Source organism: Bos taurus, chromosome 4 (assembly GCF_002263795.3).
Source record: "Bos taurus isolate L1 Dominette 01449 registration number 42190680 breed Hereford chromosome 4, ARS-UCD2.0, whole genome shotgun sequence".
Classification (NCBI taxonomy): Eukaryota; Metazoa; Chordata; class Mammalia; order Artiodactyla; family Bovidae; genus Bos; species Bos taurus.
The window spans coordinates 113,712,673-113,730,723 of NC_037331.1; the positions used below are offsets into that span (position 1 = coordinate 113,712,673).

At 57.1% G+C, this 18,051-nt stretch overlaps 2 protein-coding genes across 2 annotated transcripts in view; one reads left to right on the plus strand and one right to left on the minus strand.

The window, feature by feature from the left end:
* The window catches only part of AGAP3 (ArfGAP with GTPase domain, ankyrin repeat and PH domain 3), a 56,558-nt gene extending 50,905 nt beyond the window's left edge, over positions 1–5,653 (plus strand). The window contains 7 exon segments of the mRNA XM_024991248.2: positions 27–146; positions 1,521–1,658; positions 3,327–3,481; positions 3,570–3,660; positions 3,756–3,978; positions 4,613–4,868; positions 4,974–5,653. Coding sequence (XP_024847016.1) covers positions 27–146; positions 1,521–1,658; positions 3,327–3,481; positions 3,570–3,660; positions 3,756–3,978; positions 4,613–4,868; positions 4,974–5,180 — 1,190 coding nt within the window. The 3' untranslated portion in view covers positions 5,181–5,653.
* An 84-nt stretch (positions 5,654–5,737) lies between these two features.
* GBX1 (gastrulation brain homeobox 1) lies at positions 5,738–9,412 on the minus strand (the record flags this gene model as incomplete). The annotated part of the gene is made up of 1 exon (XM_024991249.2): positions 5,738–9,412. A coding segment is annotated over one exon (774 nt), but the record flags the coding sequence as incomplete, so codon positions are not given.
* Between the last annotated feature and the right edge of the window lie 8,639 nt (positions 9,413–18,051).

The window sequence follows — 18,051 nt, forward strand, 5'->3', positions numbered from 1 at the left end:
CCTTCCCCCCACCCCCCCACCCCCAGGTACCCCCCACCCGGCCGGCAGCCCAGCCTGGGCCGGTCCACGCCCCGAGGGGCTGCACCAGCGCGCCTGCTCTGTGTCCAGCGCCGACCCGTGGACTGAGGCCGCTGCCCTGCCCCCAGGTATGCAGGACCCGGTGAGGCCAGGAGGGAAGCGAGGTTCCCCCCCACCACCCCAGAACAGCCCTCCAGGGCTCAGCGGAGGTGGGGGGTCAAGTGTGCCTGGGAAACAGGGAGTTGGGGCGGCCACGCCCAGGGCCCTCGCCAGCGGCCGGTGCAGGAGACCCTCCCTGCCTCTGCAGCCCCCCTACCCACCCTCTGCCGGCCCCAGGCAGCACTGGTGGCCCTGGCATCACCATCAGCCCCCCGTGCAGCCAGCTCATCAGCCTCGCTGCGGGGGGATGGGGAGGGAAGCCGGGGGTGAGGGGGCGGGTGCTGGGGGCTTTGAAGGCAGGAAGGGGGCCCTGCAGACGAGATCAGGGAGTGGTCCAGACGGAGTTTCTCCCCACACTGCCCCTGCAATAGGCCGAGGCCCATCCCGGACTTCCCAGGTGGTCGGGAACCTCCCTTCCCACGTCCCTTGCTCTCTTTACCGGAGATCGCTGTCTGGACCTTGCTCACAGGGCTCTTCCCCTTACCTCTCCCCTGCCTCTTCAGCCGGCACCTCACTCTCACCTGCGTCCTGACCCTCAGCCCTGATCCGTCAGTCAGTGCAGCTCAGCGAGGGTGTAGACGGGAGGAGACCCCCCACCCCACCCCGGGGCCGGTGCACCTGCTGCCCCCCCTGTCCCCCGCTCCAGGCAGCGGAGCATCAGCTCCTCCCAGAGACCCTTCGCAGGTCCCCACTAAGCCCCCCTGCCCCAGATCGGACAGCGGGAGGGGCTGGCCGCCCACAGCCCAGGGTCTGCCCCCACGTCCCGCGCCCAGCCCAGGCCAGCCCGGGGATGGGGGGTGGAGGCCTGGCCAGGGCAGGTCACCGTCCAGGGCATGCGGCCTCCATGGGCCACTCTGTTGAGTCTGGAAGGAGGCAGGCAGGCAGGGAGGGAGGGCACTGCGTGTCTGCCTCTAATGAAGTTTGACATTTAGTGGTGAGCGCAGGGCGGGGTGCGGGAGACGGGAGCTTGATTAGCGCGCTCTAATTGACAGTAATTAGGCAGCTCCCTGATTGTCTCTAATTCTGCTATTAATTGTGAGGAGCTGGGAGTGTGATTGAGGATAAATTTGGTGCGGAGCTGCTGGGGTTTCAGCTCCCCGCGAGCGAGTTCCCAGCCGCCTTCCGCCCCTCTGGGCTGCAGAGGCTGGCTTCCCCTGCCTTCCCCCTGCTCTGCCTGAGTTTCCCACTCTCTCCTCCTCCAGGCCTGGGGCTCCAGAGTGAGGTGGGATGGGGTTGGGGGGAGAGGGCGGGAGGGGCTGCTCCCCCCAGGTGGGTGCCCCAGCTGCAGGTCAGGGTGCTGCCCCCTCCCCGCTTCCCACACGTCTCCCCCTCTCCCTCACCAGCCAGTGGCCCCGCTGAGGTGCTCAGCTCCAGCCCCAAGCTGGAGCCCCCCCCATCTCCCCACTCCAACCGGAAGAAGCACCGGAGGAAAAAGAGCACCGGGACCCCCCGACCAGACGGCCCCAGCAGTGCTGCTGAAGGTTAGGGGGAACCCCCGAGGGAAACCGGGGCACAGGAGGTGGGCAGGGGGACTTGGGGATCGTCCTCCTTGAAACATCATGCCCTCATACCCTCTTGTCTGTATTCGGTTAAGCATTTTCTGATAATAATTTCCCATAAGAGCAGCTCCATAACTTCTGGTCATTTGGACCTGGTGTCTTAGAAAAAAAAGCTCCTTCTTTGGCCTAACTTAACCCCTTTCCTTGTGAAAACGTGGGCTTCCTTCGTTTACTCTCTTAGAAGGTAAAAGACGGCAGGCTGCTAGTCCCATACCTCTTCCTGGGTAATGCGGGCAGGACCTGTGTTCCCTGCGTCTCTTGTAGCGCCCGTCGAGTTTTTAAGCATCCGCGTGTCGGGCTGAGTCTCTCCTTAGTTGTCTCTGGGCAGAGAAACCCCTGCTCCTTAGATATTTTCCATAGGTTCTTCCTCCTAATTCCTTATTCATCACAGTGCTGATTGTCTGGTTTTCCTCATGTCCTCTTCAAACTGTGTCTCTTCTCAGTGGCTGGAGTCCCTTTGGAAGTTAACTTAGGTGGATGCACAGTTGCTGGGCTCTGCTCCCATGGGCAGGGGCAGGGCTGTGGGGAGACCATCACTAAGGGAAACAGTGGCTTCTGCAGAGCCAGCATGTGATACAGGCGTGCTTGGTGCTCATGGCCCGGGGGCCCATCTGGACCAGGGAACTGTGTCCCCACGGATGATCAGGGCTGTGGGGTTCAGAGACGGTGGGGAGCGAGGTGAGGTAGAATGATGGAGCCTGGGGAAGGAAAGGTTCCAGCTTTTGCCATGAAGATGGTTCTATTCGGGGCTTCCCGAAGCGGGAACCTGGCCCCGAGGACTTCCTGGGTGGAGGGGGGGTCAGTGTCACAGGGGCCATGAGAGGCTGCCCTGCAGAGCCTGTGGCCTCATCTCTGCAGCCCCCACAACACACATCTGCTGGTCGGGAGCTGTGTGCCCCCTGGGGAGGGGTGACGAGCGGGGGTGAGCATCAGGAGTGAGGCTCATGGGGATGGTCTGCTGGGGGCGCAGAGCCTGAAGCAGCGCCCACCCCCACACTGCTGGGGTGTCACAGTTCAGTCCCCAGGGCTTGTGACCGCACACGTCTGCGGGTCCATGTCTGCTCATACATCCCAGGTGGTCTGTGGAGGAAACGGAGGCTGCTCCCCACCCCGCCCTCCCTGCCTGCCTGTGCCAGGGGAGGGGGGAGGGGCCCAGCTCCCAGGAGCCCCACGCTGACGCCATCAGGAATATTGGGTTTAATGAGCTGCAAAATGAGGCGGCTGCAGCTGACATGTACGGATGGTGCCCACACCCGCCTCCAACACCCCCACACACACACCCCCATCCCCCGGCATTGCCTCCCAGCACCCCGGCGCATCTTCCCCAGACACTGGGCTCCGCTTTCTCTGGGAAGCACCCCTCTGACTTCCAGACCCGTCTGGCCGCACCGGGGCTGCCAACAAACCTTGCGTCCCCACCTTTTCCACCCAGGCTCCACAGTGGCCAGGCTGGCAGGCTGCTCTCTGCGCCCCAGCTACCACCCCCACACACCCCCCCCACCGGCGGGGAGCCCCAAGAGCACAGTCCTCCAGGCTGGGGCCCCAGGGGGGCTGCCCTGACGGGTGTGCGTGCCCTGTATGTGCCCACAGAGGCCGAGGAGTCGTTCGAGTTCGTGGTGGTGTCCCTCACCGGGCAGACGTGGCACTTCGAGGCCTCGACAGCAGAGGAGCGGGAGCTGTGGGTGCAGAGTGTGCAGGCCCAGATCCTCGCCAGCCTGCAGGGCTGCCGCAGCGCCAAGGACAAGGTGGGCGCCGGGCGGAGGGGCTGGGGGCGAGTGCCCTACGCTGGCCTCCTTACTCACCAGCCACCCGCCCCCCACCCCATCCCTTCAGACTCGACTGGGGAACCAGAACGCAGCTCTGGCCGTGCAGGCCGTGCGCACCGTCCGGGGCAACAGCTTCTGTATTGACTGCGATGCCCCCAGTGAGTGCTGGGGGGGTGGGACCAGGCTGGGCGCTCCGGGTGGGGGGAGCTCAAGGGTGGAGGGGGCGGCTCCATCACGTCCTCTCCTTGCCTAGATCCAGACTGGGCCAGCCTGAACCTGGGCGCGCTCATGTGCATCGAGTGCTCCGGGACGCACCGGCATCTGGGAGCTCACCTTTCCCGGGTCCGCTCCCTCGACCTAGACGACTGGCCACCCGAGCTGCTGGCCGTCATGACGGCCATGGGCAACGCCCTGGCCAACAGCGTCTGGGAGGGGGCCCTGGACGGCTATGCTAAACCCGGGCCCGAGGCCTGCAGGTGAGGGCATGAGGCCCTGGGTCCCCCTGCCGGGTGGGGAGATGGGAGGGGCAGTGCGGTTGTGACAGGGCTGCGGGCTGGAAGGATTAAACCCGGCGGTTGCTCTGCTCAGCCGTGGGCCCCAGGGGTGCCCTCCGCCTGTCACTCAGAGCCTCACAACAGCCGGCTCTTTCTCCGCAGTTATCAGCACGTCGAGGGGCGGGGGGCGCATGCGCAGGGCCCTATCGCGCGGTGTAGCCGGAGTGCCGAGATGCAGAGAATAGGTGGTAGATAGATAGGGTCGTGCGTGGGCCCCGAGGGCAGGCCCCCGCCTCCTTTGTTCCTGCAGGGCCAGATAAGCTGCCCACCCCCAGCCCCCAACCCTGCCTGGAATCCGCCGGCCCTCGCGGCCCCCTGAGTCCCCGCCACCACCCCCAACCCCGCCCCGTGCATCCCCGTCGACCCCAGGGGGTCTCCCCCCAAGAGTTCCATCCAGTATCTCCCATACCCTCTGCGCCACCCGCTGCCCCCAACCGCCCTGGGTCCCTCGGGCTGGTCTTTGCTCTGATCCTGCCCCCCTCCCGGCCCCCTACCCACCGCCTCACTCGCTTGGTCCCCTGACCGCCCCCCGGCCTGGCCCTGCCTGTGCCCGCAGAGAGGAGAAGGAGCGCTGGATCCGGGCCAAGTACGAGCAGAAGCTCTTCCTGGCCCCGCTGCCCAGCTCGGACGTGCCTCTGGGCCAGCAGCTGCTCCGGGCGGTGGTGGAGGACGACCTACGGCTGCTGGTGACGCTCCTGGCGCACGGGTCCAAGGAGGAGGTGAACGAGACCTACGGCGACGGGGACGGGCGGACGGCCCTGCACCTGTCCAGCGCCATGGCCAACGTGGTCTTCACGCAGCTGCTTATCTGGGTGAGTTGGCGCGGGGGCGGGGCCTTCCTGACATCCGTCCTCCCCACCCAGGGTGGGGAACCCACACCTTTTCTGCCAACCGTGAGAACGTGCTTCCTTCTGCAGTACGGGGTGGACGTGCGGAGCCGGGACGCCCGCGGCCTGACCCCGCTGGCCTACGCTCGCCGCGCCGGCAGCCAGGAGTGTGCCGACATCCTCATCCAGCACGGCTGCCCCGGGGAGGGCTGCGGCGTGGCCGCCGCCCCGGGCAGAGAGCCGGCCAATGGCACCAACGCCTCCGCCGAGCTGCACCGCAGCCCCAGCCTCCTGTGAACCCCGGGAAGAAGCCGGAGGGGCCAGGACTGACGCCGGGGCGCAGGCACCCACCTCCCTCCAGGCCCTGGGGGAGACGAGAGACACAGAGGCTGAGACCCGGGGACCTGGAAGAGTCTGGGAGGAGAGCCAGACTGGAGGGTCAGAGGAGATGCCCGGGACTCCAGCCGCCACAGGTGTTTGCCCGGCCGGCGCTGCTGCGAAGGGACAGGATGCTTTGGGGGTGCTGTGAGAGGAGGGGAGCAGGACCTCGCCCTCCTCTAGGTTCCTGCCTTCTCGTGCCAGCCCCCTGTAGGCCCCCGACCCGGAGGCGGGAGCCTGGGCAGGCCAGAGGTCCCATGTAAATGTGTACATTGCAATATTTATGTTTGTGTACATACTGGTGTGTGTGTGTGTGATGAGCCAATAAACCAGACCGTGTGTGGGGGGGGGCCTGGCTCTCGCCTTTCATCTCCCCACCTTCTGAGAAAACACCCCTTGAGGCTCTGCTTCTATGTCCCTGTCCTCTCCTCTCTGCCCCTGTCCTCTCCTCTCTGCTGTACTTTGGGGTGCCTCTCCCCGCCGCCCAGCCTCCTCCGTGGGCTTCTCTCAGCCCCTCTTTCTCCAGGGGTGGCGTTGAGTCTGTCAGCCGCCCCAGGAGGGGAGACTGGCCCTGTGCTTCCCACTGGAAGCTCCCCGCCGCTCCCCCGTCACCCTCACAGAGGTTTCCTGTTGGTCTCCTTGTTTTCATCCGTATGCTGTCAAGTAGCCTTATTAACACCATGCCTGTGCTGGCCCGAGGTCACCCACAGAGAGGGCAGGAGTCGTCAGGGAACCAGCCCCACAGCCAGACGTGCAGGGGGTCAGCGCCCGGGAGAGTCTGAGGATGTGATGGGACAAGGAGGGCTCGTGCCAGGGGAGGAGACACATCGCCGACGGCAGGACGGTCCCCTGGACTGCCCCCAGCCTCCCCGCCAAGCCAGAGTCAGGACCCTGGGCCCCTGCTTGTCCCTCGGACTGTCCCTTAGTCTCGCTAGAAAGACGACCCGTAGAAAACCTCTGCATGTGCTCTTGAAGAACTTGCCAGGTTAGGGTCCCCGCTCTTGAAGGCGCTTGCCGCCACCCTGCTGATGGCCTGTGTGCGCGGTGGGTGTGGCGGGCTGGCGGGCTTTGCGAGGGCGCCTGCCAGGGGGAAATTAACCAAGTAAAGCTATTCAGAGAGAAAACCGGATTTTATTTTCTTCATCCACAGCCCCTTTTGCAAGGCGGATAAGCGCCTTAAGCAAAGATAAGGGCAGAATAGAGACAGAGCTATGGGTACGTGTAAGATTGGGTTCCTGGGCTTAGAAAAATGCTAGCAATAATCATCTCCTTAGGTTCCCTAAGGAAAAGAAGCCGCTTGAGAGAGTGAATAACTGCCTGGTATAGTTCAGGAGGCTGCAGAGGCAAAGCCACAAAAAAAAAAAAAAAAAAAGGCAGATGAGAGCCTTGGCTTTGCCAGTTCTCCATGCCCACCACTTGCCCCCAGCCCCAGGGCGGGGGCACAGAGCCTGAGAGCCTCTGCTCCTGCTGTCATTAGATCTGCGGACAGGATTCCTGAGAGCGAGGTGACAACAGCTCCTGGGATCCTTGATCTCTCTCTGCCTGACTTCTCTCCTAAAAAGAATCTCACCCTGTAGGTTCCCTCTGTGGGTGAGTCTAAGGTTTCAGACAGCCTTGATCTAGATCAGGGTGGGGCTCACCTGGATTACATTTTTCTTGGCCTCCAGCCTTCCTGGAATTTAGCCAAAGAAGAGAGAAGACACTGGATGTGTGTCCCAGCCCGGGCACTGTGCCGCCGTGGCTCAAGACCAACCACAGCTCCAGGGTCCCTTCATTCTGGCTGCCAGAGCCGCTGGGAGGGAAGGGCTGTCACAGTCCCATTGGGAAAGGCGGGCAGTGGACATGTGAGCGACTAGATGGCTGACCAGCCCGGAGCCAGGACCCACAGCACACTGCCCTGGGGCAGTGAGGAGGCTGGCCAGGGCTGGCCGGGGCTGCCCTTCCCTCCCCTTGCTCACCTGCCTCCCTCGGAGCCTGTTAATCTCAGTGGCTCAGGAAGAGAGCAGGTCCCGTTTCTTCCCAGGCGGGCCCGTTAACCGTGACAGCAGCTGCAGCTGGTTTCTCTGGGTACAGGATGTCAACCCATCTTGCGAAGGCGGGGAAGCGGCGGACAGCCTCAGCTTGTCTCGTTCCCTCCTGTTCTACACTGTGCCCTGAGGGTGTCCCCGAAGCCTCATGTCTGTCTGTCTCCTTTGTCCACCGCTGATGCTGTTCCTTAATTTGCTTGCAGAATTCCCACCCTGAAGCCTTTAACTCCTATCTCTGTAGCTTCCCCCACAGCACACACCCTCCCAGAACCACCAGACACGCATTCCTGCCTCCTGCACTCTGCAGTGGGCCCTCTCAAACGGAGGAGGACCTGGGGTCCCAAGCTTTGCAAACGGGGCAGGGTGGGTGGGAGGGGAGACCACCATCAGCGCTGTAAGCACAGAGGACTGGATGTGGGTCTTCTGCTCCAGGCCCTCACGTCTGGAATGTCAGAGAACAGCAGACATGGCCTGAGCTGCCTAGTCCTCTGCGCAGAAGACAATTTATGATGGTTGGGCTCCCAGGTGACCAGGGTGAGCCCCTGGCCTGACCCAGGCCCTCACAGGACTCATGGCCTCCACCTAGCCAGACATGCCTTGGATGTACCGGCCCCTGAGAACCTGGGCTCCAGCACTTCACTTCCTCTCAATTCAAAAGCGAGTGAGTCCTCTACCCTGAAGTTGGAAGCAGCGGTGCCTGTTAGGAGCGTGAGATCTGGAGGCGGGAACAGTGGGCAGTGAGTGCAGCGGGTAAAGACAGAAGCAGAGGTAGGTTACGTGGGGGAGACGGTGAGTGCTGAGAGGGTCCCTAGGAGGGCAGCAAGAGTTCCAACTTTTGCTTGTTTGCATGTCCTGCGCTGCAGACCGGCAAGGCAGTGCCCGCCCTGGGGCTGGGAGGTTAAACTGAGGCTGGAGGAGACACGACCTCCCCAGTCCCTCTGGAAGACACAGACTGAGGCAGAGAGCTCCATATATACAAACTTTACACAAAATAAATAAGGAGCTGTGACCAGCTTGGCAGGTCTCACCCTGGCTGCCTCCCGCCCCTCAAAAGCGACTCTAGGGCATCAGTTGAAGGAAGGGGCACCCTGCAGGCCCAAGGAGCCCCCTTTTAGTCCCAGCAGCTCCTCAACAGCGAGAACCCCTGAAGTCCAGGCCTGGGGCCTCCGGCATGGCCCAGGACCCAAAAAGGGTCCACATCTCAGGTTGCCAGGAGGGCCCCCCAGAGCTGTGCCAATTGCTGACGGAGCCCCATCCAAGGGCAGGACCATGGCAGGGGCCCCTGTGGTCCCCAGAGCCCAGCCCAGTGTCCGCGCAGACCCGTGCCTCCCCAGGTCCCCTGGGGGCCCCTCAGGGCCTGGCCCCCTGCTCCATCTGTTGGTGCTGGCTCCTCACGGCAAACCTGTTGACGTGCACGGGTATGGGGACCACGATCTTGGGGTTTCTCACGGGCTCCCCAGAGCGGCTGCTCACGTTCCCAGCTTTGATGCGCTTCCACTTGGCCCGCCGGTTCTGAAACCAGATCTTGACCTGCACCTCGCTGAGCTTGAGGGCGTGCGCGATCTGGGAGCGCTCGGTCAGCGAGAGGTACTTCTTGCAGTGGAACTCCTTCTCCAGCTCCAGGAGCTGCTCGCTGGTGAAGGCCGTGCGGCGCCTCCGGCTCTTGCCCCCAGGGGCCGGGACTCCTGTCGAGGGTGCCCCCTCCTCCACTGCGGTCCCCAGGCCACCCTTCAGCTTCGGTTTAGGTCCCAGGAGGGCCCCGGGGCCCCCGGCAGAACTGTCCAGAAAGGCGTCATCCTCACTGTCCGCGCCCGAGCCCTCTTCCTCCTGCTCACTGCCTGCTGGGTCTCCTGCGGGTGCCTCCAGCTTTTCCTCATCGGAGCTGTACACCTTCCCCTCTGCTGTGGGGAGTGGGGGCCAACGGGGTGGGGTCAGGGTGGGATCGGGTTGGGGTGGAGGCGAGGAGAAGGCAGACAGGTTGGAGGTGGCACATGGAACCGGGGCCAGGCGTGGACAGCGTGCCAGCCGGAGGAGAGACAGACATGGAGGGGATGAGACAGGAGGCACACAGGCAGGGCAGAGTGGGAAGAGGTTTGGGAAGACAGAGAGACGGGAAGAAAGGTATTAACCAGCACAGACTTCACTCGGGCAATGTGAGGGAGGCATCCATCAAGAGGGCCCCATTCCTAGGATCCGGATGCCTCGGCTCCCACCGCTCAACCTCATTTCCCTACCTGCTACCTCCCCGGCTCTCTCTAGACCCCAGTGAAGGGCTCCCCACTCACGGACCGCCCCTCCAAGCCCAGACCCTGCAGCTGCTCATGGTGATGAAACAGCTGGAGCCGGGCTCGGGATCCTTTCAGTCACTACAGGCAGGAGTGAGAATGCAGGAGGATTCACTTTTGCAGGACAGAGAGGAGGCCGCCTCTGTTCTCCTCCTGGGCTCCTCACTTGGCCTCATGGGAAGAGCCACGTGAGCCCCTCTGGTCCGCCCCCCTTCCTTCCCTCTTTCCTGGAGCTGGGAATCTTGGCATCTTGTTTCCAGATGGAAACTTCGGGGTCATGTGATTCCCTCCTGCCCCAAACTGGGATCTAGGAAGTGTTACCCAAGGACCTGAGAGTCAGGAGGTGTCTGTACCCCCACCTCACCAATTCTCTGTAACCAGACCATCCAGCCTAGACCAGGGAGCCCTCCCACCACACACACCACCTTCTTGATGGCCAGGTTTTTCTTCCAATCACGCAGCTCCCCCAGGACCCTTTGCAGCCTTCATTTTAAAAAGATGCCATCTCAAAAAAAAAAAAAAAAAGATGCCATCTCTTTTCCACCTTCCCTCTGTCCCAGCCAAGCCGGTGAGAAGCATCAACAGCTGCTTTCTGCCCAAGTTCAGAATCCCGGGGACCCTGAGCTCAGTGTCAGCTGAGAACCGGAGGGAACACGGGAAGCGGAGGAAGAAATAGAAGTGCAGCTGGGGAGGGAATACAGAGAGGAAAAGGGGGAAAAGAGAGATTCTGACTCAGTAGGCTGCTGGTTATTTGTAATCACAGGCATATAAACATTTTAACCCATATATAATTCTAAAGTTTAATTCCATTGTTGGTCGCATCATAGGGACATTTTTATCGGAACCGCAGATAAGGCATGACAAGTGTTTTTTAGTGTTTGAGTTTTACAAAATCCCTTGTTTTCTGCCCAAAGGACCAATCAACAGGGGAACCTACAAAAAATCAAAAAGAACACCGACCGGTAGAAAGGAGAACGAGAAGAAAACAGATTAACCCGTCAAGTGAACAGTCAGCCCCTGGCCAGAGGAGCTCGCGATGTACAGGTGGAGGCGCATGTGTGCACATCACCACATGTGTCGCACGCACACTCCGAGGTCGAGAAGGTGACCCCGCGAAATGCTTCCTAGACGGGCCGTGTGCGTGCACGCATGCGCGAGGCTGGAGCAGCTCCACGCTCCCCGCGGGGCCCCGCACCAGCCCGCTCACTTTCCTCTCCCTTTCCCCACCCCAGAGCTGTCCTGAACGGATGCTGTCCGCCCCTGTTCCTTTTGCTCAGGAACCGCGTTTACATTCTCCTTAGAGGCCACGATACAGCCTCTTCCGGCTCACCCACCCCATCCCAGTCCGCGCACGTTTCCAGCCCTCCTCCGGTGGTGTCATTCCCGGGCCCTGTCTCTTCCTGGAGGGCTTCCTGCCGTCATCCACCATCTCAAAGCCCACGTGGTACACCCCGTGACAGCCTCACCCAGGCCTTACTGCTCCCCTCGAAGGTGGGCTTGGTTCTCTGCCAGCCCACCCAACTTCACCCACCTGCGCCGCGACCCCCCCACCCCCACCCCGTGACCTGCCTCTCGGGGCTCACCTCCCAGCACCCTGGGCTTTCTCCCTGCCCTCATCCTGATCCAAAATCGGTTTAATTTCTGCAAGATTCACATCCCTGTGTCCCCCTTTCATGTCATTAGGGGCCCTTTCCCAGGCCATCCCCACCTCCCCAGAACGCAAGTGTAACCCCAAACTGGACTCCTGGACCTTCTCCAGAGTCAGCTCCTCCCAGTCTGAGCTCCCTCCCTTCCCATCTCAGGTAGTGCTAACTCCCCCCACCCACCCCCATCATTCAGACCAGACCTTCACTCCCACCACCTGTGACCAGCCCACCAGTAAATCTCAGTAGAGCCGCAGCCCAACTGACTTCTCATCACCTCCTCTGGGTCCAACTAGCCCGAGTCACTCTCCTCTCTTGCTAGTTCATCAATGTTTTCTCCTGCCCTGCCCCTCCCACCCCTTCCCCTGCCCTTCCCATGGGTTATTCTGTTTGGAATACTAGATTCTTCACCTAGATTCTGGCACTGGCTCATTCCCTATCTCCTTCAGGTCTTTATCAATGAGAGCTTACCCGATCTTCCTTTTTAAAATCAAAACTCCCTACGCTTCCCATCTCCCTTCTCTGCTTTACTTGTTGCTATGGTATACATAACCAACTTTGTTCATTTATTTTTATTGGGTTTTCAGGCCTTTATTGCGCAGCAAGTATGTGGCTCCTCAGACACCAGACCTCTGGGCCTGCTCCCAGGGCCTCAATTCCCAAGTCAGGCCCGAGTGTCAGCCGGCACTCTGCGAGCCTTGCAAACACATTCCTAGGTCAGCGCAGTCCTGCCCATGGGGAAGGAGGCTGTGGGAGTGTGTCTGATGGGGCCCGGGTGCCGTGCCGGGGTCACCTGGCTCGAGGGCACCTGGCACCTCCCGTAGGCCCCCAGCGAGGAGTGGCGGGCCGGCCCCTGGCTTGCCAAATGCCCAAGCGGGGAGCAAAGCTAGCCCTGGCAGAAGGAAGCAAATAGCAACGGGATGCCTTTGCAAGCAGTTGCTGGGCTGCCCCACGTTAGGGCTCCCCGGGAGAAAAATGCCATTTTGGCCCCTAGGCCTGGGATCCAGGTAGGTGCCCAGGGTGTTCTCCCCGCAGGATCCGAGCACGGTGCAGACAGACCTAGGCTCACAAGCTCTCTCCTGCAGAGCAAATGTGACGGAACAGCCATGTGGAGGTTGCCTTGACGTTCCCTGGGAGTGTGGGAGCCCTCCCTGGGCGCAGGGCCTCAGGGGCCATGGCCACTGCAAAATGAACTCTGTTTTATTGGCTGTCTCTTCCTACTAAAACGTTAAGTTCCATGAAGGTGGGCTTCCCTAGTAGGTCAGCTGGTAAAGAATCCGCCTGCAACGCAGGAGACCCCGGTTCGATTGCTGGGTCGGGAAGATCCCCTGGAGAACGGATAGGCTACCCACTCCAGTATTCTTGGGCTTCCCTGGTGGCTCAGCTGGGAAAGAATCTGCCTGCAATGAGGGAGCCCTGGGTTCGATCTGTGGTGGGAAGATCCCCTGGAGAAGGGAAAGGCTACCCACTCCAGTATTCTGGCCTGGAGAATAGTCCATGGGGTTGCAGAGAGTTGGACACGATTGAGTGACTTTCACTTTCTTTCACTTTCCAGGAAGGTAGAGATTTATATATTATATATATATTTCACTGCTATATTCTCAGCATCTAGAAAGTTACCTGCACAGAGCAGGCACTGAGAAAATACCTCCTTTTTAAATGTATTTTTATTTGGCTGCATCAGGAATTAGTTGTGACATGAGGGATCTAGTTCCCTGACTAGGGATCAAACCCAGGCCCTCTGCAATGGGACCACCAGGGAAGTCCTGGATAAGTATTTGTTGACTGAAAGAAAGAAACTACTCCGGAGCACTTTCTGACTCTCCCTCTCTGTCCCTCCTTTCTCAAGCCTCCCCTAAAATATTCCCTACAACCCTGTTTCTCCAGCCCAGCTCCAGACATAAGACATCCTCTCCATAAATATTCTCCCCACTTTCCAGTGAAAGTGAAAAGTGAAAGTCACTCAGTTGTGTCTGACTCTTTGCGACCCCATGGACTATACAGTCCATGGAATTCTCCAGGCCAGAATACTGGAGTGGGTAGCCTTTCCCTTCTCCAGGGGATCTTTCCAACCCAGTGATCGAACCCACATCTCCCACACTGCAGGCAGATTCTTTACCAGCTGAGCCACAAGGGAAGCCCTAGGTCCTCTGATCTGAGAGTCGCTGGAGAGAATTTGTGTGGGGTGGGAACGACAGGATCTTATGCTAAAGGAAATCAAGGGCAACCCCAAACATCATTACTAAATCCTCTAACTTTTAATTTCTAATTTTTAAAACATGGCTTGCAGTAAACAACAACAGAAAAAAAAAAGCTTGTTAAAACCCAGCCCAGTACTACACTACTTTAACCAGCTGCTACAAAAAGGCAGAAACTAGGATTCAGGGCTTGAAGGATGAAATCATTTAGCACAGCTCTAAGCACCCAGGGGGTGTCCAATAAATCTAAATTGATGATGACTGAGATGAGGTTCCCAGGTTCCCGATCTGGCAGGGCCCTCCTGAGATCACATCATCCATCGCTCTGTCTTCACACAGATTCCGTGAAAGTCGAGCCCACACGAGCAGGCCACCCCCAGCGCTGCTTTTAAAGCCATACAGGAAGCACAGGTTCACAACCTCTCTTGGTTACTTGATCCCGGCGGGATTCTGCGTGGTGAGGGGTTGGGGGAGGGGAAGAGTTTTTCTCTGAGCCTTTATAATCATGACATTGAGGGGTCTGATAAGCAACTCTTGGAAGGAGATGGCAGGGAAATAGAAGAAAGCAACAGAGAAGGGAAAATACTGCTAGCTCTCAGAGGAAAGGGTCAGGGACAGTGAGTGAGGCTGGGGGAGGCGGGGCAGGCAACCAGGGGCAGAAGAATCAGATGATCAGTCAGAGAAACTGAAAGGGCTGAAAAGTTTAGGGAGAAAATAGAAAAAAAAAAAAAAAATCGGGGAGTTGCAGGGGGAGAGAGTAAAAAGCCTTCCAAAAAAACAAAAACCCAACAGATGCTACACTCTAAACCCTGATGGATTTGGAGCCCAGCCATTTGCTCTTTGCTCCACCAGCGCTGGGAGCACTTTAGAACTCAAGACCCAAAGTGACCGAAACGTATTCTGAAGGACTGGCTGAGCAACAGAGCAGTCCGGTCCTTTACAACACAGCAATCCCGAAACAGCCTTACTAGTTTCTCATGAGTTAGCTAAAAAATTAATGCAAACTCTTTTATTGAATTCATAATACATACCAAATAGCTGCTACTGCTAAGTCGCTTCAGTTGTGTCCGACTCTGTGCGACCCCATAGACGGCAGCCCACCAGGCTCCCCCGTCCCTGGGATTCTCCAGGCAAGAACACTGGAGTGGGTTGCCATTTCCTTCTCCAATGCATGAAAGTGAAAAGTGAAAGTGAAGTCACTCAGTCGTGTCCGACTCTTCGAGACCCCATGGACTACACCCTACCAGGCTCCTCGGTCCATGGGATTTTCCAGGCAAGAGTACTGGAGTGGGGTGCCATTGCCTTCTCCGTACCAAATAGCAAGCACACTCAAAACAAAAATTGCACATAGAAAAATGGTTTTGACTAAAACCTGAAAAGAAGCACATCTTGTTGATAAAATTTCTATTTGCAAAATTTGATTGAGAATAATTGAACCTGGTGGATAAACTGTCCATGAAAGTAAATTTCTAACTGCAGATGCTGTATAGCTGGCTGATGTGAACCAAAAAATTTGATCAATAAAACATCATGAAAAATTTTCCATGGGAAATAATGATCTTGGTGAGAAAATTTGGGGCAGAAGGAAAAGTGTTTCATTGGGAACAATCTGGCTGTGCTAGGTAGGGTGGCCAAACAGAGAAGCTCTGTCCTTTGTGATTAAAAGTGACATTACTGGTTATATAAGAGAACATTGACCTATATGTAAAATAGATAATCAATAAAGACCTACTGCATAGCACAGGGACCTCTACTCAATACTCTAATTACCTATATGAGAAAAGAATCTTTAGAAGAATAGATTTACGTACGTGAACTGAAGTGAAAATCGCTCAGTCGTGTCCGACTCTTTGCGACCCCATGGACTGTACAGTCCATGGAATTCTCTAGGCCAGAATACGGGAGTGGGTAGCACCTCTCCAGGGGATCTTCCAAACCCAGGGATCGAACCCAGGTCAGGCAGATTCTTTACCAGCTGAGCCAGCAGGGAAGAAAATTTATGTATATGTATAATTAAACTTGGACATGGAACTGGACATGGAAAAACAGACTGGTTCCAAATCGGGAAAGGAGTACATCAAGGCTGTATACTGTCACCCTGCTTACTTAACTTACATGCAGAGTACATCATGAGAAATGCCAGGCTGGATGAAGCACAAGCTGGAATCAAGATTGCCGGGAGAAATATCAATAAACTCAGATATGCAGATGACACCACCCTTATGGCAGAAAGCAAAGAACTAAAGAGCCTCTTGATGAAAGTGAAAGAGGAGAGTGAAAAGTTGGCTTAAAACTCAACATTCAGAAAACTAAGATCACGGCATCTAGTCCCATCACTTCATGGCAAATAGATGGGGAAACAATGGAAACAGTGAGAGACTTTATTTTCTTGGGCTCCAAAATCACTGCAGATGGTGACCTAAGCCATGAAATTAAAAGATGCTTGCTCCTTGGAAGAAAAGCTATGACCAACCTATGTAGCTTATTAAAAAGCAGAGATATTACTTTGCCGACAAATGTCCACCTAGTCAAAGCTGTGGTTTTTCCAGTAGTCATGTATGGATGTGAAAGTTGGACTATAAAGAAAGCTGAGTGCCAAAGAATTGATGCTTTTAAACTGTGGTGTTGGAGAAGACTCTTGAGAGTCCCTTGGACTGCAAAGAGATCAAACCAATCAATCCTAAAGGAAATCAGTCCTGAATATTCATTGGACAGACTGATGCTGAAGCTCCAATACTTTGACCACCTGATGTGAAGAGTTGACTCATTGGAAAAGACTCTGATGCTGGGAAAGATTGAAGGCAGGAGGAGAAGGGGATGACAGAGGATGAGATGGTTGGATGAAATCACCGACTCAATGGATATGAGTCTGAGCAAGCTCTGGGAGATAGTGCACGACAGGGAAGCCTGGCGTGCTGCAGTCCATGGAGTTACAAAGAGTCTGACATGACTGAGCGACTGAACTGAATGGATAACTAAATCACTTTGCTGTTTACCTGAAACTAACACAACATTGTAAATCAACTATACCCAATATAAAATAAAAATTTAAAAACGAGTACAGTTTCCAGCTTGTTCCCTGTGGGCAGCCTTTGTTTATCTATCCAGGGGAAATGGCAGTGGGGCAGCTTGTTATTAGGAAACATCAAGTCCTCCTAGATGCTATTGTCCTGAAAAGCAGAAATCACATGGTTTGAACCATGATTACTTGTAGGGTCCACTTCAGGGGCATTGTCCCTCTGCAGAGAGCAGCACACAGGCTTCAGGGGCGCCCTTGCAACGAATCTTCCTTGGGAGAGGACAAGAAGCCCTAACTTGGGGCCAGAGACCCCGTGGTAGGTGTTCTCCAGTAGGAAGAACAAATACCACCAGGCTCATACCACCTAGACAGGAGTCTATGGCCGCCAAGGTCAGCGAGGATGACAGGCCTGGGTCATGAGGCAGAAGAGCCCCCAGGATGCAGAACCACCTTAGACCCCCAGCCATGGGAACTCACAGAGCTTCTGCACCGTCCAGCCCTCACCCGGCCTGCTCTGGTCCAGCTGACATATAACCAAGTCATTATTATTTGCTGAGAAGCCTCTCCCCCACTACACTCAGTTCTGGCTTCTCCTCCCTCCATTTAAAGAACAACGACCTTCACAGGCAGGTCTCCCCTGGTAGCTCAGCGGTGAAGAATCCGCCTGCTAATGCAGGAGATGCAGGTTTGATCCCTGACTCGGGAAGATCCCCTGGAGGAGGGCATGGCAATCCACTCCAGTATTCTTGCCTGGAGAATCCCATCAACAGAAGAGCCTGGCAGGCTACAGTCACTGGAGTCACAGAGTTGGACATGACTTATCGACTAAACAACAACCCTCACATGCCCCAAACCCCTCTCTGGACAACTATACCCAGCTTCCAGAAGGGTGGGGTCAAAAGGTGGGAAAAATCCAGGTCATCTCCCCAAAAAGAGGCACGTGTGCGCCACCTTCATTTTACCATCACACCCAGTTTGTAATTATTTCTCTTTTTGGAGACGGTACCTTCTCCCACCCTTCATGGCAACTGACTTGCTTTCAGTGTGTCTTTCATTCGTCCTCACTAATTTCATGCCCTGCTATGCTGCTACTCCTTGCTATACTTTTAGGTAAAATAACGAATATTCACTTCCTCTCTCTCCACTCTCCCCGTGACTCTTCAGCATTCTTTACTCCAAATCCACATGAGAACTTCGTCTGTGTCACTTCGGTCCAGAGCCCCTCCCACCTTCCTGACAAGGTCACAGAGACTCCCCCACCACCACCTGCCCACCCCAAGCTTGGAGCTCCTTTCAGGGCATGCTAATGCCACTCATTGGAAAAGACCCCGATGCTGGGAAAGATTGAAGGCAAGAGGAGAAGGGGATGACAGAGGATGAGATGGTTGGATGGCATCACTGACACGATGGACATGTGTAAGCTCCGAGAGTTGGTGATGGACAGGGAAGCCTGGTGTGCTGCACTCCGTGGGATCACAAAGATTCAGACACGACTGAGCAACTGAACTGAACTGAATGTGGTCATTGCCAAGAGCACCCTTGCATGACCTTTAACCTTCCCAAGCAATTTCACACTTAGTACTGTCATCTTCAGGCAACTCACTGAAGTAGAGCTGAC